This window comes from Bos indicus x Bos taurus, chromosome 5, assembly GCF_003369695.1.
Source record: "Bos indicus x Bos taurus breed Angus x Brahman F1 hybrid chromosome 5, Bos_hybrid_MaternalHap_v2.0, whole genome shotgun sequence".
Taxonomy (NCBI): Eukaryota; Metazoa; Chordata; class Mammalia; order Artiodactyla; family Bovidae; genus Bos; species Bos indicus x Bos taurus.
Genome location: NC_040080.1, coordinates 42,874,791 through 42,898,499, shown reverse-complemented (window position 1 = coordinate 42,898,499; position 23,709 = coordinate 42,874,791). Strand labels below are relative to the sequence as shown.

Here is a 23,709-nt window from a genome sequence, read left to right as displayed (position 1 = left end):
TTTTCTTTCTATTTGAGGCATGCAGGATCTTAGTTCCCTGACCAGGTATTGAACCTGTGTTCGCTGCAGTGGAAATGCAGTGTCTTAACTACTAGACTGCTAGGAAAATCCCTGCATCTATTTTGTATCTCTCAAATCCAGTGTCATCCACTGAGCAGTGCTGGTGTGCCAACTGTTTTGCTACCAGTTAGAGATAAGCACAAAAAGCAAGAATAAGCATTTAGAAACTTTTACATCAATCTGACTTGTGACGATACCTGAGTACATAATTGTGTATTTTACAAAAATATAGCTAAGCAGATGAACATTTAAAATCAATCTGAAAACAAGGAACACTAACTCTGGACTCAAATGAAATGTTACCTATTTTCCCTGACCCCAAGGCATTCCATACTTTGTATTACCATATTGCAAAAATTTTATACTAAATTATGACTTTTGTTTCTAGGATCTACTGAAGTACATCTTTCCACCATGCCCTGTCAGAGAAAGTCCACTCTGGTTTGCCATACAAGCAACACCTATATCCTAGAAGAACACAGAGTTATAGCTTGTGGGACCGTACTTTAACCTCAGTTCAGTTCAGTTCAGTTCAGTCGCTCAGTCATGTCCAACTCTTTGCGACCCCATGAATCGCAGCACGCCAGGCCTCCCTGTCCATCACCAACTCCCGGAGTTCACTCAAATTCACGTACATTGAGTCGGTGATGTCATCCAGCCATCTTATCCTCTGTCGTCCCCTTTTCCTCCTGCCCCCAATTCCTCCCAGCATCAGAGACTCTTCCAATGAGTCAACTCTTCGGATGAGGTGGCTAAAGTACTGGAGTTTCAGCTTTAGCATCATTCCTTCCAAAGAACACTCAGGGCTGATCTCCTGTAGAATGGACTGGTTGGATCTCCTTGCAGTCCAAGGGACTCTCAAGAGTCTTCTCCAACCCCACAGTTCAAAAGCATCAATTCTTCGGCGCTCAGCTTTCTTCACACTTTAACCTCAAGTGGACTTTAATGTTTATGATCCTTCTTCAGTTAACAGAAATGACTTTTGTATGTTTATACAGAACAGATGTTTAATAAATACTAAGTGATTCTTAGAATCAATGAATTGTAAATGTTCTATAACTTTAGATACATAAGAATTTTGATCACGAGCCTATTCTTCACAGATTTCCAGGCTATCTTGAACTTTCTGTCACCAAGAGCCTTATTATATAACTTATTACTTATGTTGTTAATATATTTGGGTATAAAATTCATTTCAGATATTAGTTGCATTATAGATCCTAAGTTTGGGAGGTCTGAATTTATGTAAAACATTAAATCAAACTCAGTTGTAAGACATTTCATATTTCAATATAGTTCTCAGATTTCTGTCACTGGCCATTAAACGATGCTTTTAATGCAATAAGCTGGAAGAGTTTTTCAGGCAATAAGATTTTAATCTAAATTTTTATATCATACAGTAGTTTTCAAAGCCAATATGATGAAACTGAGAGACACTTTCTTCTTAAAAATATACAGATATATTGTAATAAGTTGAGCATTAAGAGGTACAATTAATACTCTAATATTTGATTACACCTTCACAAAATCAATACACAATCAGCCCTCTATATCTGTGGATACAGACCCTAAGGATACGAAGGGCTGGCTGTACCACACCACTGAATGGATATAAGAGATTTGAGCATCCATGGATTTTAGTATCTGTGGAGGGGCCTGGAACCAATCCCCCAGAAACCAAGGAAGGACTAGATTTACTCTCAAATGCTTGTTGGCTAATCAAGCACTGCCCCTCTTCTTTCTATATAACTAAGCATGATCCCAAGAGTTAGCAACAGAACAAAAGTATAAATCTTGCTTGTCATGGTCCAAATTGTTATACTAAGAGAAATAACAAAATATATTACTTGTATTTTCAGAGTTAAAAGGAAATTCCATTTATAGTATAAAAAATAAAAAATAAAAGAAAAAAATCTGAAAGATATCCAGTATTTAATATTTCATACCTCTAAAATTCCTTTCCTTTTCTTTTCTTCACTGTCTGTGAATCCACTTATTATTTGATAACAGTCTTTACAGACTTTGCTTAATTTACCACCATCATACTCAAGTTGAGCTTTATAATCAGAACACTTCCAACAAACCACCTTAAATTAAGAAAAAATAACATAGTGAATAACCATATTTATAAAATAAGATTTAAACAGTAATCAGTTATGGGTAATAATAAATGAGAAAAAGCTAAATGCAAAAGGCAAATTTTTTACTAGACTAGTAATATTCCCATGAACATTTGGAATATTTGTCATGGTATTAGAATGTTATTTGTGATGGGCTCTGCTTGCTCATCCTTCTCTTTCTGGCCTCTAAAGGTAGGAAATCTTCCAAGGCTTGGTACAGATTTTCATACTTCATGTTCATGCATGTATACTCAGTCAGGTCTGACTCTCTGCACCCTATGGACTACAGCCTGCCAGGCTCCTGTGGCCATGGGATTTTCCAGGCAAGAATACCGGAGTGGGTTGCCATTTCCTCCTCCAGAGGATCTTCCTGACCCAAGGATCAAACCTGCCTCTCCTGCGTCTCCTACGTTGGCAGGTGGATTCTTTACTACCGAAGTACCTGGGAAGCATACTTCTGGTTATTTAATCAATATCCTTCCCAAAGGAATTCATAGTCTTCCTTGCCCTCAGCTTTCTCCTTATTACACTTAGCCCTCCCAACAGTACTCTCTATTGTTCTAAATAACACAGCCTTCTAACCAGTCATGGCAAGTCAGAAACCTAGGAGTCATCCTGACCCCTCTCTTTACCTCACCCCGTAGATTTCCCTCCCAGACACTTTTTCAGTCTGTCATATCTTCCTTGCAATCACCTGAGTCCAAGCTATCAGTGTCCCTGGACCTCATGACTGGTCCTTGTAGCATACTTACTCGAGTCCAGGTGCTGCTCTAAGAGCCCCTTCAAGCTATTTTCCAAATGGAATGAGATACTCACTTCCTTTAAAATGCTAATCTGCTATGTTTCTCTTCTATTTAAATTCCTTTAAAATCTTCCCTTTGCTCTTGGATAACGAGCAAATTTTTAACCATGGCCTATAAAGTCTTGCATGATCTATCCCTTTTATTCTGTCTTCAGTGACACTGACTTCTTATAGTTTCTAAAGTGCTATGCTTCTTTCTCTCTCTCATCTATGCTTCAGTGAGTTAATTCTTGCTCATTCTTCAGATATTTTACTCAAATTTCACTTCCTCAAGGAAGACTCCTCCAACTTCCAGAATATAGACCATCTCACCACTGTGTTACTAAAGTTTCACATACTTTTTTCATGTACTGATCACAATTTCTAATCATATACTTGTGTGATTATTTGATTAATGTCTGTCAACCTCACTAGGCTCTAAGCTCTGTGAGGAATCATCCTTGTATATTTTGATCCCTATTTATATAATAAATATTTATGGAATGCCAATGACATTTATAGAATACCAAGGATATTTATAGAATGAATGACTACAATGCACATGCATGTTACTTCTTAGTGAATGGTATTTCTTTCAAATTATTATAAGGTAATTGTTAAAAAAAAAAAAAAAAAACCTTGTGGTTTAAAAAAATTATCTCCTTGCTTCTAGAAGCAATTTTCCATTTATAGTAGAAAAACTATATTTGAGAAATATAAATATTAGCAAAACTTTTGGGTTAGATTCACAGCATGTAAAATTCATGATAAAAATTATCCATTGTTTTCTTATGATTACAATGAAATTACTCTAGGATTTAAAATTAGACATGTCTGTATCTGCAAATTCATATCAATTAATATTTATTTTCAAATTATGCCATAGAATATTCACACATTTTTTTTTTATTAAAAATAGTTTGTCAATATCTGATATCATTTCAAGTAAACTCAGTGATAAAGTAAAAAGTCTTACCCTCGTGGGGTGGTTGGGGGTAGATATTCACTAACAATTTGGTTTTGATTATAAATCTGTCTCATTGAGTCAAAACTTGGAAAAAAAGGAAGAATAAATCCGCAGAGTAATTGAGAATAAGCTATGAGTACTATCAATAAAAACTGTTGCACAAAAGCATACTAATAATACATGCAATCATGACTCTACCATGCCTACCCTTCTGTCTTTGTGTTGTTTTTTAGAAGAAAGTATTAATCTTCCACTTGGTTTACAAGGCCCTCCAAAACCTGCTACTACTTCTCTCCAGCTTCAGTTCATGCTTTGTTTCTTCTCACTCTTCCCATATGCAACAATTCAATTGCTGCAAACCTGTCAGCTGCCTTTTCTGATTTGCGTTGCTGAATTGTGTTAGAGAAACATCACTGTATTAAATGGGCTAGTGTGTCCTTTTAAATTTATAACCATAAACCTCTAAAAGGTAGCCAGCAGGCCATCACAGTATCTTTGGTAGGCTATTTTCCTTGCCCAAAGACAACTCTCTTTTTCAAATCTCCTGCCCCCTTCTTCCTTTCCCTTTTACTTTTGAATGATGACTCTTTCTCATATTTCAATTAAAATGTAGTAGTATCAGACCTAAATTCCCTCATTTCTCACCAGAAAACCAAAAACACACCCACAAACAATAAATAATAAATCAAAGTGCATTTAAAAAAAACCCAAAAAACAAAACCACATCTACATTAGCACTCACCTTTCCCTTCATCTTCTGTTATAATGGAGAGAAGTTGCCTTCTCCCTATCAAAAAGCCTGAACTTCTACTTAAGCTATAGGTTTCATCTCTTATTTTCTCAAAGCTCTTTACTCCTTTGGTTCTTATTTATCTATTTCTTAAATCACTCATTATGCTCCAGCTGCATGACCTTTTGATAGTCTCAAGACTAGATCAAGTTCTTTCCTACCAGAGGGCTTTTGATATACAACTCTTAACTGCCTTAATGTACTTCCTGCCTTTCTTTTTTATGGTTAGCTCATATTTTAGGCATCAGCTTAAATATCAACCCCTCAGATAGGTCTTCATTTTTCTAAGTAAAATTGCTTCCAAATCTTGTTTCATTACCATTATTCTCCATTTTAGCTTCTTGATTTCTTATTGCATTTATAGTCAATTGAAATTCTTGTCTGTTTACTTGATGGATCTATTTTTCCCATTAAAATGTGAGCTCTGTGAAACTGGCTATCATTTTGCTTACCAGTCTTCTCCCTGGACCCAACACAATCTTTTGCATAAAGTTATCACCAAAATAAGTTTATCAACTAAGTGATTTATTGCATGATTTCTTTTTATTTTCCAAGATAATGATTTTATAACACTTATATACCAATTAGCAACCTTAATAACCAAGAAATCTCACGTACATGTCCACATGCTCGACAATGATGCCTTCTTCTTGTCAGGGCATTAAAAGACTCCTTGCATTTCATACACATTGTAACTTCATTATCTCGGATCCATTTTGGAGCTCTTTTCCCTAGCTCAGCAGTCTAAAAAGGAAAGAGATTCAATTTTAATGGCAAAAACTGTCATTTCCATCCATCCATTCATTTATTTTAACAACATTGTTCGTACCATGTCCTGAAACTCAGAATGCAAAAGAAAACAAAGGTTCAAAGAAGTTTAAGCAGCATGAAAAGGCACTCTATTGTATTCATCTAAGAAATGAGATTCTGTCCAAACAGCCAGTTTTGGTGTCGTAAAGGGAAAAAAAATGGATAACAAAATGACTAGATAGATATTCTGCAACTGCAGAAAGAAAAGAACTTAAAGAATTTAATTCAACTTACAGAAACCTCTGAGTGAATCTCATTATCCTTAGCAATTGCATTTCTGAAAGTTTCATGCCTCTGATGGAAAGCATCAATAGTCTCTTGAAGTGCCTAAAATATATACAAAATTCAAACACATATTAAAGTATCACACGCAAATTAATTAACCAAATAAATACTTTATTAAACAAATACCTAAGATATAAATCACTTTAAAAATTAAAGGTGATGACTAACTTATTCTGATGACTACAATATGTGCATAATACAACAATATATGCACATCTGGGCACGCATACAGTTGTTGTTGTTTAGTTGCTAAATCGTGTCTGATTCTTCCTATGACCCGATGGACTATAGCCTGCCAGGCTCCTCTGTCTATGGGATTCTCAGGCAAGAATACTGGAGCAGACATACAGAGGTTACCACAAAACAAAAATGAAAACAGAAATCAGGTTTACCTTGATCCATTCTTCTTTGTCTTGCTCAGAACTAAAACATATAACAACAAAAAATTAAAGTGAAAAAAAGAGAACATTAATGAGTTATATCTGGTGCATAAAACTATGTTTTTATGTTATTCCAATTTTATGAAAAATTTGGGGATGTCCAAGGAGTTATAATAAAACTAAAACAGAATCTCAGGCAACTGAACATATGAATTTATAAACACAGTTTTAGACTATCCATTTATTTTGGTACATACAATTTTTGGCAGAGAGAGTTAAGTTGGGCTTCTATTGGTTTAACAACCATCAGCTAGTTGTATATATTAGGTATCTATAGATCTAGCATTATACTAGATATATACAGGCTTAGTCTTCCAATTCACTTTTATGAAAACACATGAGGGTTTGAAAGGCTACTAGTCACAACCCATCTTAGGAAAGATTCTAATTATCCTTGAGAACATAAATTGTCTTTGTAAGGCCTGGGGAGCTATTTAACATTTCCTTTAATAGGCAATTTAATTTTATTTTGCTAGGAGGCTTCAGGCAACACCACGCCTAATTCATTACAGATAAAACACAACAAAGATTTAAATACCTATGGGAAGGAGATTTTACAGATTAATGAACCTCAGTATTTAATAATTTTCTGGTGGGAAAATAATTTCCCACTTAGTAGACTTTATCTCCAAATTGAGGGATTATAAAGAATGGGCTCTATTTGTTTGTGTGTATTTTGTAGGCTAGGGCTAAGTTTGAGGCCCAGTCTCAGACTGAATGTCACAGGCCTCAGTCCCACAGGTATCACATATGTGAGTCTGCAGGAGGCTTGCTCCTGTAACACCATCCATCTTTCTCACAAATTTATTACTGAGTATCATGATATGCCAGGAATGCTGCTGGAATCTGTGCCTGCCAAATGCTGAAGAGTCTGCTTATTTTTCACATAGGCATCCTTGAACCAAGAACCTTGGTGGGGGCAGGGGCTTCAATCTTACCCCTCAAAAAAGATTTCTCTGAATGCTATGCCCACTCCCACAAAATCAACTCTGTTCCTCTGGAAGCATAGTCATCTGCTAGCTGCTTTTAGCCTTTTAAACGAAAAGTAACTTGACAAGTCTTCAATGTTTTTTGTTTTACTTTCTCAATCATGACAGATTTTTTTTTACTCCTTTGTTGATTCATTACTCTATTTTTATAACCATTTGGCAATAGAAAACCATTGATTAAAACTATATAAAATAATTTTGATTCAAAAGCTTATATTCTTTTGAATGTGGAAGGGGAAGCAGAGTATAAGAGGTCAGTCTTGAGGCTGACTTATTTAATAAGAAAAGCAGTACATTTTTCCCTGTATTTGCTTCAGAAGTGAATTCTCTTTAAATACCATCAAATATATACCCAAATTGAGGTTCCATTTAATCCCTCTGACTTTCTGAGAATTTCAATGTGCCTCTGTACCCTTGAGAGAGTCATTATGGACCAGAAGATAAATAATCACATTTCATTCAGATCTTCAAGTCACCAAATAATGATAAATACAACTAATGCAATGAGATTAGGCTGCTGCTGCTAAGTCGCTTCAGTCGTGTCCAACTCTGTGCGACCCCATAGACGGCAGCCCACCAGGCTCCACCGTCCCTGGGATTCTCCAGGCAAGAACACTGGAGTGGGTTGCCATTTCCTTCTCCAATGCAGGAAAGTGAAAAGTGAAAGCAAAGTTGCTCAGTCATGTCCGACTCTTCGCAACCCCATGGACTGCAGCCTACCAGTCCTCCGTCCATGGGATTTTCCAGGCAAGTGGGTTGACATTGCCTTCTCCGAATGAGATTAGGGGAATAAGAAATTTAAAGAAAAATGAATGTGTTTTCAATACTAATTGTAATGTATCCTATAATACATGTTGCAACTCTGCAAAATGATAAACTGCCTGTACTTAAGAAAAAAATTTCATGGATCAGCCCCATCCTGAAGGGAAAAATAGCCCAAACTGGTAATGGAGGGGCTGGAGTTCCTCCCTACTCAGAAAAGTCAAGAAACCTTGACAATCTCTTATCTGCTGTTCAGACACATCTCTTAGGTTTGCAGATTTGGAACTATGCTCACATTCAGAGCCAGCAACACCTTCATTCATCAGTAATGAAGACTTTCATGATGATCTGAAACATTGATGAGTCTTCCTTGTCACCAGGGCCACTTCGTAAGTCAACCACTGAATAAGGACTTCGGTCAGGAGCTTCCACCCACAGCAACATACATTGTTCTCTTAGGTTTGACAGCTGGGGTCCAAATCTCACCATGATAAAGTAGGAAAACTGTAACATTTAAGGCCAAGTCCTTCACCACTTTTACTCATGCTTGAAATTCCACCTCCTAATCCTCAGAGAACCTTCCTGGAAGCTCCCTAAGCAAAGCAGGTTCATTAAATATTTTCTGTGGAAAATCAAAGAACTGGTGAGGTATTTCTTTAAACTTTCCTAGTCTGCCACATGTTCCATATCTGTATTCACCATTCCCTTGCTCCCTGGGCACAAATTCATACTAAAATAATTTATTCTCTTTTGAAAATATGAAGTTTAAGCTCGTACAGAGTTGTGTATGCTAAGTCGCCTCAGCTGTATCTGACTCTTTGCGACCCTATGGACTGTAGCCTGGCAGGCACCTTACTAATAAGTACAAATATCCTGGATGAGTTCACGTGAGCAGCCAGAACCACACAGAAAGGAACACAAGGGCTCTCTGATTCTCCACAGGCTCTAAGGTATCAGAACTATTAGAGCTGGGATTAGTAGTTAACCTTTTGATCTGTACAGAACTTTTGGCCAATCTCAATTTTCACCATGCTTGGTCTTTATAGGATAAAAGGATGATAGCTTCTTAAAGCAGATATTTTAAAATCTGACAGCATTCTGTTTTCTAGAGGTTCACACATGAGGTGGCTGTGATCTACTACAGGTGGTTATCAGGTGTTTTTTTTTTTCTTTCTAAACATGGTTATGCTAGAGGGATGGATGCTAGACCTCTAGCTCTTTTCTCCTACTCAATAAAGCATATGAGAAGAGCCACCCCTTCCAGAATTCCTGGTTGCAAGAGGCTACTAGCACCCTAAATGGCCCCCTTTATGTATCCTCAATTGTGGCAGGAGAATTATCTTTTTTTTTTTTTTTTTTTAGGAGAATTATCTTTTCCAAAATGCCTCCTCCAGTCATTCTCTAGACCAAAGTGCCATTAAGTCCTAAGGATGCAGAGTCTCTGAAGGACAGATTGCTAAACTTCGACGTTTATCATGAAATAATAAACATCAATAAACATTTGTGAACCAAAAGGAAAGATGGAGGGGAAAATGGTTAGGACAGAAATTTTTCCTCCAAGACTTGAAACTTTGGCTTGAATGCAACAACTTCATTCTTTGCACCTTGTAAATTTCAACAGCCACATTAATTTATTGCATGTTTACTGTCTGAAAAATCACTATCCTAGGTACCAGGAATCAAAAAGGAAGACAATTTCTGACTTTCAAGAGCTTACATCTTTCCATTTATGTTCAACCAAGCTTGGGAAAAGGCCTCAGAATTATTGTTTAACCTGATGCTTTTGGAAAGTTGTGAGAGAGGAATGGTTCTCTTACCTGGCTTGCAGTTCCAGTGTTCTCTCTTTCCCAGATATCTGGAAAGTGTGTGGATATTCCTCATTGTGAGTCTCTATAATTTTCATTCCATCGATGCCTACCCTGGTTCGAACAGTAAACTTAGAGCCCACCAAGCTGAATTTTGGCACACAGTATAACAACATGTTGTTGAACTGCAAGAAAGAGGAATACACGTTAAAAAAACAGGAAAACAAGGCAGAGGAAAGTGACCAACATTGAAAGTAGCCAAAGACAAAAATTCCAGGGAATATCATGCTTTCTTTTTGAAAAAATTATTTCTATACTATAGAGCTTTTAAGTCTATATCAAAATGATTATATTATAAAATATGTAGCATGTATTTTCTTTTGTTGGTTCATAAATATTTTACTAATATTTAAGTGAATAAATCATTTTATACTAGTAAGAAAATCAGTTAAAGAAATTAGGTTCAGTAACAATTTATTAAGGATCTCCTATAAACCAGAAACTGAAGTTTTCAACCATATAAGTTGAAGCCCTTAGATAATAAAATTTCTAATTGTTGTATCTCAGGCAACAAGTCTATATAATATCTGTTAAAGGAAAAGCGCAATATTTAGCAATTATTTTTACCAATGTGCTTAATGTTAAGTTTATCATACAGAGTGAAGTAAGTCAGAAAGAGAAAGATAAATATCATTATTCTAACGCATATATACGGAATCTAGAAAAATGATACTGAAGAATTTATTTACAGGGCAGCAATGGAGAAACAGACATAGAGAATAGACTTATGGACATGGGGAGAGGGGAGGAGAGGGTGAGATGTACAGAAAGAGTAACATGGAAACTTACATTGCCATATGTAAAACAGACTGCCAACACGAATTTGCTATATGGCTCAGAAAACTCAAACGGGGCTCTAAATCAAACTAGATGGGTGGGGTGGGGAGGGAGATGGGAAGGAGGTTCAAAAAGGAGGGGATATATGTATACCTATGGCTGATTCATGTTGAGGTTTGGCAGAAAACAACGAAAGTCTGTAAAGCAATTATCCCTCAATTAAAAAATAAATAAAAATTTTAAAAAGTAGGTACATTATTCATTTAAATTTATTAGAGCATGGGTTAGAACAGTAAATAATCTGGAAAAAACAAAGTCACTGTTTTATATTGTCACCCATCTCCAGTAAGAATTCATCATGTATGAATTAACAGAAAAGTCATCTATTTTAGTAAAAGTTTTTATTTAAAATGAAGAATTTATTTTGAAACTGAATTAAATTACTGCCTCATTTCTAGTCAACAATGAACAGCCCCTGCTAATCACTGCCAAGTAATGATTTGGGGAGGACATTTAATTAACTTTTAAATATATTAAATTATGCAAAAGGATGAAAGTCTAAGTATCTAGATTAACTTGCAGGCAGATTACTAAAGAAGGTCCATAATTTTCTTCCTACTTCATATTTATTGTTTCTAACACTGTTTCTAAGATTAAATATATTTGTATAAGACAAAAGCTACTGAGAACTTAACCTCTTATGTAACCTCTCATTCATCAGGATCATTATCTGTAAAAGTCACAAGTTGCTGAGAAGATTAAATGAGGAATAATGTCCTGTTCTGCCAGGTCTTCTGTTTAGCTCCAAACATCAAAGAAATGTTAATGGATATTTAAAACATTTCAACATGTTTATGTGACAATGTCCAGTGTACTCATTCTGAAAGCAAATTTTTTAACCAGTTGTTCCTCATACATTATTTTTAACTTCCTATGACCAGTGTCATAAATTTCATTTCCACACTGGATAATGCAGAAATAAAAGGTAACCAAATACATTTTTATCAGATATACCTAACTACAACACTTCAAATTCACATTTCTAGAAGGGAATAGAATCCATCTTTATCATTAATTGCCCACTATATTCTAAGTATGGCAATCACAGCCTCCTTGTAGTACACAGAATCTGGAGATCTGAAACTACTCTTAAAGATTATTATCATCATTGTAGCTTGATTAAGGCAACATCTCACTTGCTAACTGTTCATGTTACTATTTCTTTTTCTCTTCTATCAAGGCCTTCTCAGGAGGGGGTTTTGCTACATCTGAACAGTGTGGCAGGGCTACAAAGCAGCCACCAAAATGGAGAGAACTCACACTTTCAAGACAGGAACAGCAATCAAATTTTTCTGCAAACTGAGTGACAAATGTAATGTTAAGGAATGAAATTTCTGAGTTATCAGATACACATACTCAAATGTGATGGATAAAGTTCAACAAAGTCTTATCATCTTATAGAAACACAAGCCCATGAATATGGAAGTTCTAAGCATTTGCTTTTGGTAGTTATGCTCACAAAAGATGACAGACTGTCTTATAATGATGTGCTTCTCTTTCCCTTTCATGCTTTCAGGATTACATTTCCCCTATTCTTCCTAAGTGGGACTTCACATTCTAAATTGTCAATATTATATATTAACGTTATATAAACTCAGGTTACAATATACCTAATAAATACCCTTCTTCTTCTACTCAGAGGTGCAGGTCATAATGCTTACAAAGAAGTCCATGTCATATACATAGAGGAATTAAATAGATAGTCCTGTTTCCTCTGTGAATCTTGCTCCTATGGCAAAAGCCAACATCACCTTCTCTGAGTTTTTGCTAGGACTAAAAGAGGAAGTTATAACAACTGTAGGACCAAGTAGACTGACTTTCCCTTTCAGTAAAAGAGATTCTTTTTATTCCATGCCCATAGCTCGGAAGTAGTTATTGATAAAGCATTCTCTGGCTGGCAAGCTCTAGAAGAGCTAGACTGTGCCAAAACCTAGAAGAAATCTCAACTTTATTAAAAGAGTAGGGGGGTTTCACCTACTTGATCTCCAGTGTTCCTTGATTCTTTCAATTCCCTTAAAGTATATTATCTGACTGAAACAATTCAATTTTATGTCCCACTCATGACAGTTCATTAAAGTTTGCTTTAGAAGGTAAAAATATAATATTGGAGAAAATTTCCAGTGCCTGGTCTATATTAAAGTTTTAAATTAGTCAAGAGAAAAAAAATATATATGTACATATATACGTATATGTGTGTGTGTGTGTGTGTGTGTATAACAACTTGGTTAAAAGCTACAAGGAAATAAGGACTAGAACTCCAAAGAGCCAAGAATAAAATCTCTTATTCTATGGGAGAATTTAATGGTTTTTCTAAACTTTCAGATGTCAGATGTGATTATTTACTTACTCAACAGAGTGCCCTACATTAACATGAAAAGCATAATGTGGAGGCAAGAAAACAATGCAAACACATGATGATCATTTGAAAACTGAAATCAAATTTTAAATATAAATTTGGCTTTTCAGATTTACAAATGTAATATCTTCAGAGTAAGAAATAGAAAACTAGCCCTCATTTTACTTCTAGAGAGAAAGGAAAATAAAAAGGTACTTCTGAAGTTTCTGCATATAAAAGTAAGATACTCCATGGGAATAAATGTGAGCTGCAGAGAAGAGAGATTCTATGACAAGTGCAGTACTAGAGGGGGAGGACTGAAAGAATGACCATCACAGGAAATGCTTCTAAGATGGTCTTCAAAAAGATGGATAAGGCTTTCCTAAAATTTCTACTGTAGGACTTCATTCCCCGGAAGGAGAATGATATGTTTGATAACTTATAATAACTGGAACAAGATAGGTACTTTCAGGTACTTTCCTCAAAGTCACTACTGCAATCCCTTAAGGCTCTTTGCCATCTGTTCTCCAAACAGCTTCTTATACTGGCTCTGTATTAAGGTATTCAATACAAAACTATTTCCACAATAATTCTCAAATGTGAAAATTAAACCAAGACCACTGGTAGACACAGAGCGTAAAGTTTAACTACAGAAACTGTAACACTAATGTTAAAGAGGGGGAAGGAAATTTACCTAAGAACCTAAAGGTAGAGTAAAGACAAACGGAAGACACTGACTACCAGGCATTTTGCCCAGAAAAGATATTAAGCGTGTCTTTTTAATGTGGATTTCTGATGCTCTGACATTTCAGGGCCCTGCTGACAGGGGCCTGCTCTCAGTCAGTTCAGTCGTTCAGTCGTGTCTGACTCTTTGCGACCCCATGAATCGCAGCACACCAGGCCTCCCTGTCCATCACCAACTCCCAGAATCTACCCAAACCCATGTCCATTGAGTTGGTGACGCCATCCAACCATCTCATCCTCTGTCGTCCCCTTCTCTTCCTGCCCTCAATCTTTCCCAGCATCAGGGTCTTTTCAGATGAGTCAGCTCTTCGCATCAGGTGGCCAAAGTATTGGAGTTGCAGCTTCAACATCACTCCTTCCAGTAAATACCCAGTACTGATAGCCTTTAGGATGGACTGGTTGGATCTCCTTGCAGTCCAAGGGACTCTCAAGAGTCTTCTCCAACACCACAGTTCAAAGGCATCAATTCTTTTGCGCTCAGCTTTCTTTATAATCCAACTCTCACATCCATACATGACTACTGGAAAAACCATAGCCTTGACTAGATGGACCTTTGTTGACAAAGTAATGTCTCTGCTTTTTAATATGCGGTCTAGGTTGGTCATAACTTTCCTTCCAAGGAGTAAGTGTCTTAATTTCATGGCTGCAATCACCATCTGCAGTGATTTTGGAGCCCGAAAAAAATAAAGTCAGCCACTGTTTCCACTGTTTCCCCATCTATTTGCCATGAAGTGATGCCCCCTCTCAGGACTACTCAACTCTGAGACAGTGAGTGACTCATGTGCAAGCATAACTTTAAACTAACAGACCCAGAGCCCACACCCCAACCACCTTCTCTACTGAGTTCTTATACTTTGGGCCAGTATTCCCCTTCTCCAAGAACCCTAAGGCTAGGTACCAGGCAATGGTCCCTGTGCCCCACAGCCTAATGAAGTGATTTAAACCAGTAAATTCTAAGCATGTTTTCCCTGCCTTGCCTACTCCTTCTTGCAGAAACCAAACTAAAAGTTCTTGCCCACATGTTCTGCTTGCTCCCTCTGCCTTCTGACCAACCCTGGTGCTTTTTCATGAAGCCCTTGGTGTGGCATCCCCCTGCCTTTTAGGATCTGTGACTATAACTATCTTTTCAATGGCAATCATCTCCTGATGTGTTGACTTCACCATATCTGAGTAACAAAAACTATATTTCTAAGTAAATAGCTCTCTGAACCCTAATAAAATATTACAAGTCCCCGATTTACATTTAGGTCTCTATAAAACCTCTGAAAGGTGAAGTTCTTCTTTTGATCTCAAACAAAGATTTTTTTTATAGGTAATTTGGAAACTATAAAAATTATGTTATGAGATATAATTCAAAAAACCCTTTTAAAAAGTATAATTCATGGTTTTATATAGTTGTAAGTTATGCAACCATCACTACTAATTTCATAACACTTTATGACTCTAAACAGAAATCCTATGCCTATTTCCTCTCCCCACCAGCCCAAGGCTACCACTACTTACTTTCTATAAGTAGTAAGTAATATTCTAGACATTTCATATAAATGAAATCATATCATACAGTGTGGCCTTTTTGAGTGGCTTCTTTCACTTAAACGATGTTTCAAAGTTTATCCACGTAGCATATATTAGTATTTTATTCCATTTTACTGCCATATAATATTCCAGTGAATAGGTATACCAAATTGTTTATCTATTCATCAATTGATAAACATTTAGGTTGTTTCCACTTTGGGGATATAATAAATAATTTTGCTAAGAACATTCATGTACAAATTTTGTGTGGACACGTTTTCAATTTTCTTGAGTTTTATAAACTTGAACTAGAAATGTTCTATCACCTGGTGACCAAATGTTCTTTTAAAAAATGAGAGATATCATGAACACCCTCTGATGACAGTTAGTTCCTATAAATTTGTCTTTCAAGGGAAGCTGCAATCAGACAACAGAATCCTCTAGTCCCCAACAACTCATCCTAAGGCTGGTGATATGACTGCCATGCAGCAGAAAAGTCAGACGTGACTAACATCCTGAGAATGTGTCATGTGACAGTCACAGGGCAGCCTCTTTATCAATGTAACTGTTTCTTTGCCTATGATAACAATCATAGAAATAGCTAAAATTTACTGAGCTATTATTCAATTATTCAAGGTTAGCTTATTATTAAACATTGTTAGCTGTTATGCTTATTATTGTATCATTAGATATAGAAAGGAACTGGAATTAATAGACACTAAAATATAAAGGCCTGGATGCCCCAAGAAGAGCTCTTATTTTCAGTTAAGTCCTAGCTCAGTTCAGTTCATTCGCTCAGTCATGTCCGACTCTTTGCGACCCATGAACTGCAGCATCAGAGGCCTCCCTGTCCATCACCAACATCCGGAGTCCACCCAAACCCATGTCCAGCGAGTCGGTGATGCCATCCAACCATCTCATCCTCTGTCGTCTCCTTCTCCTCTTGCCTTCAATCCTTCCCAGCATCAGGGTATTTCCAATGAGTCAGTTCTTTCCATCAGGTGGCCAAAGTATTGGAGCTTCAGCTTTAGCACAGTCCTTCCAATGATATTTAGGAATAATTTCCTGTAGAAGTGACTGGTTTGATCTCCTTGCAGTCCAAGGGACTCTCAAGAGTCTTCTCCAACACCACAGTTCAAAAGCATCAATTCTTCGGCGCTCAGCTTTCTTATGGTCCAACTCTCACATCCATACATGACCACTGGAAAAACCATAGCTTTGACTAGATGGACCTTTGTTGGCAAAGTAACGTCTCAGTTTTTTAATATGCTGTCTAGGTTGGTCACAGCTTTTCTTCCAAGGGGCAAGCATCTTTTAATTTCATAGCTGCAATCACCATCTGCAGAGATTTTGGAGCCCAAGAAAACAGTCTGTCACTGTTTCCACTGTTTCCTCACTTTTTTGCCATGAAGTGATGGGACCGGATGCCATGATCTTCGTTTTTTGAATGTTGAGTTTTAAGCCAGCTTTTTCACTCTCCTCTTTCACTTTCATCAAGAGATTCTTTAATTCCTCTTTGCTTTCTGCCATAAGCGTGGTGTCATCTGCATATCTGAGATGACTGATATTTCTCCTAGCAATGTGAATTCCAGCTTGTGCTTCATCCAGCCCAAGACTATCACCTCCACTAGCTTTGTTCATAGTGATGCTTTCTAAGGCCCACTTGACCTCACACTCTCCACACTCCACACTCCAAGATGTCTGGCTCTAGGTGAGTGATCACACAATCATGGTTATCTGGGTCACTAAGAACTTTTTTCTATAATTCTTCTGTGTATTGTTACCACCTCTTCCAAATATCTTCTGTTTCTGTTAGGTCCATACCATTTGTCTTTTATTGTGCCCATCTCTGCATGAAGATGCTTTCCTAATAGCTCAATTGGTAAAGAATCCACCTGCAATGCAGGTGACTCCAGTTCGATTCCTGGGTGGGGAAGATCTGCTGGAGAAGGGATAGGCTACCCACTCCAGTATTCTGGCCTGGAGAATTCCATAGACTGTATAGTCCGTGGGCCTGCAAAGAGTCGGACACAACAGAGTGATTTTCACTTTTGCTTTGCATGAAATGTTCCTGTTATTTCTAATATTCTTGAAGAGACCTCTAGTCTTTCCCATTCTACTGTTTTCCTTTATTTCTTTGCATTGATCACTTAGGAAGGCTTTTTTTAATCTCTCCTTGCTAGTCCTTGAAATTCTGCATTCAAATGGGTATATCTTTCATTTTCTCCTTTGCCTTTAGCTTCTTTTCTTTTCTCAGCTATTTGTAAGGCCTTCTCAGACAAACATTTTGCTTTTTTGCATTTCTTCTTCTTGGTGATGGTTTTAATCACTGCCTCCTATACAATGTTATGAACCTCTGTCCATCATTCTTCAGGCACTCTATCACATCTAATTCCTTGAATCTATTTCTCACTTCCACTGTATAATCATAAGGGATTTGATTTAGTTCGTACCTAAATGGTCTAGTGGCTTTCTCTACTTTCTTCAGTTTAAGTCTGAATTCTGCAATAAGGATTTCATGATCTGAGCCACAGTCAACTCCTGGTCTCATATTTGCTGACTGTATAGAGCTTCTCCATCTTCGGCTACAAAGAATATAATCAATCTGATTTCGGTGTTCGCCATCTAGTGATGTCCATGAGTCTTCTCTTGTGTTGTTGGAAGAGGGTGTTTTGTATGACCAGTGTGTTCTCTTGACAAAACTGTTAGCCTTTGCCCTACTTCATTTTGTACTCCAAGGCCAAACTTGCCTGTTATTCCGGGTATCTCTTAACTACCTGCTTTTGCATTCCAGTCCCCTATGATGAAAAGGACATCTTTTTTGGTACTAGTTCTAGAAGGTCTTATAGGTCTTCATAGAACCATTCATCTTCAAATTCTTCGGCATTAGTGGTTGAGACATAGACTTGGATTACTGTGATACTGAATGGTTTGCCTTGGAAATGAACAAAAATCATTCTGCCATTTTTGAGATTGTATCCAAGTACTGCATTTCGGACTCTTTAGTTGACTATGAGGACTACTTTCTTCTACATTTCTACATTTCTTCTAAGGGACTGGTGCTCCCTGTAACAGATATAATGGTCTTCTGAACTAAATTCACATATTCTGGTACATTTTAGTTCTCTGATTCCTAAAATGTCCTGCCGTGTCCTGCTTGACCACTTCTAATTTACCTTGATTCATGGACCTAACATTCCAGGATCCTATGCAATATTGAGCTTTACAACATCACATTTTATTTCCATCACCAGTCACATCCACAGCTGGGTGTTGTTTTTGCATTGGCTCCATCTCTTCATTCTTTCTGGAGTTATTTATCCACTCTTCTCCAGTAGCATGTTGGGCACTTACTGACCTGGGGAGTTCATCTTTCAGTGTCATATCTTTTTGCCTTTTCATACTGTTCGTGGGGTTCTCAAGGCAGGATTACTGAAGTGGTTTGCCATTCCTTCTCCAGGAAGTTCTAGACTAACTGTCATTTCCAGGAAGTTAAGAGAGGGACAGGGAGTGACTACAGTGAAAAAGAACTATGTAGCAAATTCATGTACTTTTACACAGACATTTGAAGCACAAGTTTTACAACTTTGTCTATATATTTCTTTAAACCAAAATAGTTAAAATAGTGATCCCCACGTACACACTGATGCCTATGATCTTCAAGGAAAGGTTAAATTTATCTTCACTATGTGTTACTGAAATAAATTACACATGATAAGTATACAGAAAAATTACAGAAGAATACTTCAAAAACAGATTTGTGTCCTTCAAAGAACAAGTTTCAGTTACTACAGACATTCCCTGATGTGGAATCCAGACAGTATTGACTAAATCAGATTAGAAATAATTGCTTGGGTGAGCAAGCAAGCACCCTACTTTTCCAAGATACATATAACAGTGTTATGAGGTATTCTTATGTGACTTCCTCATACTACAAAACTCACTAAGAAAAGGTAGCGTTCCTGTGCTGATGTGTTCCGAGCAGCTAGTTTGAGGATCTGTCCATCTTTTATTAATTCATTTGAAGGATTTACAATGTCTTCTTCTTCTCCCAACATTTCATAAATCTCTAAGAGTTTCTTTAGGTTTTCCTAGGAAATTAGAACAAAACACAGCAAGATCAAATATAAGGAGGTTTCACCTTAATGCCTTTAATTAATGACCATAGCTAAAATATACACAAATCACAAAGGATTGGAACTAAGCATAAACTTAAGTATAAAGATCAGTTAAGAGCAAATTAAAACCTGGGAGAAGAGGGAAGAGTATAATCACAGATAGTTCTAAACATTTTATAAACAATATTTTTTGTTCACTTGTGTCAATTCATTTTGGGCCAAAACTGTAGATAATATTAGACTATATTATTAACAATTATCTAACTAAAAGATTTCCATTTCCTCTGAAAACTACTTACCATTTTTCTTATTGCACTATTAGAATGGCTTGCTGCTGTAGATATAATTTCAAGTGATTCTAAATAGGAGAAAAGAAAAGTAAATATATTTTGTCCTTTCTATATTACTAGATAGCTGAATAATATATAGCATAATAAGGAATCTGAGACCAAAGACACACAATAAAAGCAGGGGCAATTTCCATTTACAAGTTGGATACTTCCAAAGTTCATTTGTAAGCAGATGATTTGGAATTTGGGAAGTATTTACTCATAAAAAGTCATATATAGTGACTAGGCTCACAGGTACATTTAATTCATTAGGAATCTTCAAAACAGCAAACATCATGACAATAGCTTGTTATAAGGCACTTTGTCAGGGGTGTTCATATATATTATGTCAATTCATTTTTATGCAACCCTGAATGGCAAATACATTAGCTTCATTTGGCAGATGAAAGAAGTAAAGAGTGATGTTCCTTGGGTAGGGTCATAGATTATGATACCAAAGGGCTACATTTGAACCTAAGTCTTCTGACTCAAAAGTTCTACAACATTTCAGCAGTAGGAGAAGGAAATGGCAACCCACTCCAGTGTTCTTGCCTGGAGAATCCCAGGGACGGCAGAGCCTGGTGGGCTGCCGTCTATGCGGTTGCACAGAGTCGGACACGACTGAAGTGACTTAGCAGCAGTAGCAGTACAAGTAAATTAACCAACAAACATAATCAGTTTTCTCTGGGAAAACACACTCACAGTTCTAATCTAGGTGAAAGAGAATTTTTTGATGCCAATGTCGATGGAAGGTTTTGTTGCTAGGGCAGGTGGTAGTGAGAGATGGGAATGGGGAAGGCAGGAGCTTTGATATGGGCAAGGTAGGAGCTTCAGGACTACTGGTGAAGAGAGGTCGAAGGTGGAAGCTGAGGCTTCCTGCTGGGTTAACCTGAGGGAATGTTCTCAATCCTCCATCATGTCCTGCTCTCCTTTCTTTTCTATCTTATGAATACTGGTTGGTTTAATTCTGGTATCACAACAACCTCATCATTCTGAACTGACTTTTCTGTCTTCTTTGTTCTACTGCTGAACAAAATGCACTTTTGCTGCTTTTCCTTCTGCTTTTAGGTTTCTAAAAGTATTTTTGTGTTTCCTTAGAATGTTAGTATAAGTAGTAATGGGAAATCAAAGAGCAAAAATTACCCTATTATGTTGCTGACTTTCTCATTTTGGAGAAGGGGGAAGCGGTGTGGGGACCACCAGCCCCTACCCCTCTCACTGCACCATCTTTTTTTTTTCTATTTTTAAATTTTTATTTATTTAATTATTTTTTGGCTGCCCTGGGTCTTTGTTTTTGTGTGCAGGCTTTCTCTAGTTGCAGCAATCAGGGGCTACTCTTTGTTGTGGTGTATGGGTTTCTAACTTCTGTGGCTTCTCTTGTTTGTGGAACATGAGCTCTCTGGTGCATGGGCTTTAAGTAGTTGTGGCTCACAGGTTCCACAGTTGTGGTACATAGGCTTAGTTGCTCTGCAGCATGGGGAATCTTCCCAGGCAAGAGATCAAAACTGTATCCCCTGCATTGGCAGGTGAATTCTTAACTACTGGACCATCAGATAATTCCGACTTTCTCACTTTTGACATAGGTACCTTAGCAGAAGTCCAAGTCTTTGAAAATAGAAGAAAAGGAATTTTTATTTAAATTTTAGAGAATTATCCTGATTTGGGCAACTCAGTATATTCCATATAGGATCCAAGGTAGAGGGAGACAAGTTAAGATGGGCTGGGGCTACTACCCAAGAGACTAGTCTGAGAAGTAGAAACAGTAAGCCAACTTCCAATCTTACCACTAGTTCTGCTGGTTTTAGTAGCAGTTGTAGTATATGTTGATTACCAACCCAAGTTAAATTTTCATTCTACACAGTTAATTGATTTTTTCAAAAGTACACAAGAAAACAAATATCTTATTGAAATGCTTAGGTCCTAAAAAGTCTTTCATTATGATCTAATGGCAAAAAAAAAATATAATGAGTAGAACAGGAATAAAGGTTTCTCAGGGAAAATGCTGACACTAAACAGCATTATTTTCTCTTCTATCTTAGTAAAAGGTAGAGAGAAATCACTTTGCTTAGGCTATTTTTAAATAGTAAATGTCATCTTAGTTTTCTTGGTATATATCTACCCCCTTAATTAACCAGCAGCACTAGTAATTCTGAATGGTTGAAGTCTTTCTGTGAGAAGGTAATTGTGTATTGCTATTCCAGATGTCTCTAAGACTACAGTTTTATATTTTAGAGTTAATCACTAATGTGAAACCAGCATGAGAAATGTGATTTGCATTGCTCTAAGCCTATGATTTGGGCTCAAAAGTGCTTGCCTAATTGAGGTGTTGATAACAATTTCCAGTGAGGTTATTTTCTGACACCAATATTTTACTAAAGTGGCTTCTATTTCACTTTGAAATCACAAGGCTACTTGGCCACTAAATTATCCCATAATGGAAGGGGGGATTTACTTTTAGCATCATTCCAGTCCGGAGAATCTGGGGGCAATTTCCTTAGGTAGTCCTTAAGGAGCATCTCATACCGGGGAATGCGCTGAACAGGTTCTAGCATGTGATGCTGCAAAGTCAAGCTCCCACAGACCTTCTGTTTCTGTAGTGAGAAAGGTTTTTAAAGAAAGATTTAAAAATTAGGTTAGACAGTCTAAAAACTCAAGGTAATATAGAACTTTCACTAAAATGTGGCCTGTGTATCACCTGCATCAGATACATTCTTGGGATGCTATTAAAAATGGAAATCCTAAACCCCACTCCAAACTATGAAACCACAATTTTGAGAACATAGCTTGGATATGTATTTAAGAACATTCCCAATTTTTTCCATTAAAGTCTGAGGACCACCAATCTACTCAGAAAATAAATAAAGCAGAATTTTAAGCAGGAAAATTCCAGATTGATGGCATCTACTTTCATTGGTCATTACAAGGGTTTTTCAGGTCATACTATCAAATCATAACTCCAGAGATTTTCAAAAGAAGCATCTATTTAAAGAGGTTCACTAAGTAACACTATATTAAATGACTATGGATTCAGCAGAAATTATCCCATAATAAGACTACTATAAATGTCATTTCCTTTGAACTGAAAAGACTCCACATGTAGAAGGGTGACAAGATAATAAAATTTTAATTTTTCATTAGGTCATGGCATTCTCTTCCATTAGAAACCAAACTCTGAATAGACCTCCTTTGCTCTGGCAAAATTGAGTCTATAGAACATGCTTTCAGTAAGCGATTAATGTGGAAGGGAAGAAAAAAGATTACTTGAAAATAAGATGTGTTCCTCTTCATATTTAACACAGCGGAAACCCCTTAATATATTTACTCATGACCATGACCAGAGCACTTAAGGGTAAAAAATGTGTCAATATTAAGATAAGACATGATATTTGCATTCAAAGCAAACAAGAAACTAAAATGTAATCTGGTGTAATAATGTCAAGCTGGGTTTAGATTTATTTTATCTAATGCAGGTTTTCAGGCAGGGGAGTGATATCATTAGATATGACATCTATTAAGATTAATCTATTGCAGTGTGGCCTTGGGAACATGTAGGGAAACTAGTTTGAAAATTACTGTAGACCAGGAAAAAAGTAAAAACAGCCTGAAATTAGTATGGAAGCTGAAGGTGAATGGCTCTCCTTAATAACCTGTAAGATACAAATATTATAAGTTTAGTTATCCCATTTGACTTTCTCCAGCAAGCCTAGGGAACACACACACACATACGCATACACACATATATCTCCAGGAAAATATTACTGATCCCCAAATTTTACATGAAGAAACTGGTCCAGAAAAGTTAGGGGAGCTTTCTAAGGTCAAGTGACTATAAGTAGCAGACTAGAATCTTAACTAGCTTAGCTGATTCTCAAACTACCACTCCTTTCACAACTCCATCCTTTCCTTATAAAATGGAGAAGACAGATATTGCTAATTCAGAGTTTTAATACTTGATGAAACAA

At 36.8% G+C, this 23,709-nt stretch overlaps 1 protein-coding gene across 4 annotated transcripts in view; it reads right to left on the bottom strand.

The window, feature by feature from the left end:
* Window positions 1–23,709, bottom strand: part of FGD4 (FYVE, RhoGEF and PH domain containing 4) — a 229,996-nt gene that overhangs the window by 10,133 nt on the left and 196,154 nt on the right. For all 4 annotated transcript variants that reach the window (XM_027541685.1, XM_027541689.1, XM_027541690.1 and 1 more), the window contains exons 8-15: window positions 22,200–22,338; window positions 19,718–19,776; window positions 19,245–19,391; window positions 9,822–9,994; window positions 6,206–6,236; window positions 5,763–5,855; window positions 5,337–5,462; window positions 2,007–2,147 (exon numbers count right to left, since the gene is read on the bottom strand). In XM_027541685.1, coding sequence (XP_027397486.1) covers window positions 2,007–2,147; window positions 5,337–5,462; window positions 5,763–5,855; window positions 6,206–6,236; window positions 9,822–9,994; window positions 19,245–19,391; window positions 19,718–19,776; window positions 22,200–22,338 — 909 coding nt within the window. The remainder of the gene's footprint in view (window positions 1–2,006; window positions 2,148–5,336; window positions 5,463–5,762; window positions 5,856–6,205; window positions 6,237–9,821; window positions 9,995–19,244; window positions 19,392–19,717; window positions 19,777–22,199; window positions 22,339–23,709) is intronic.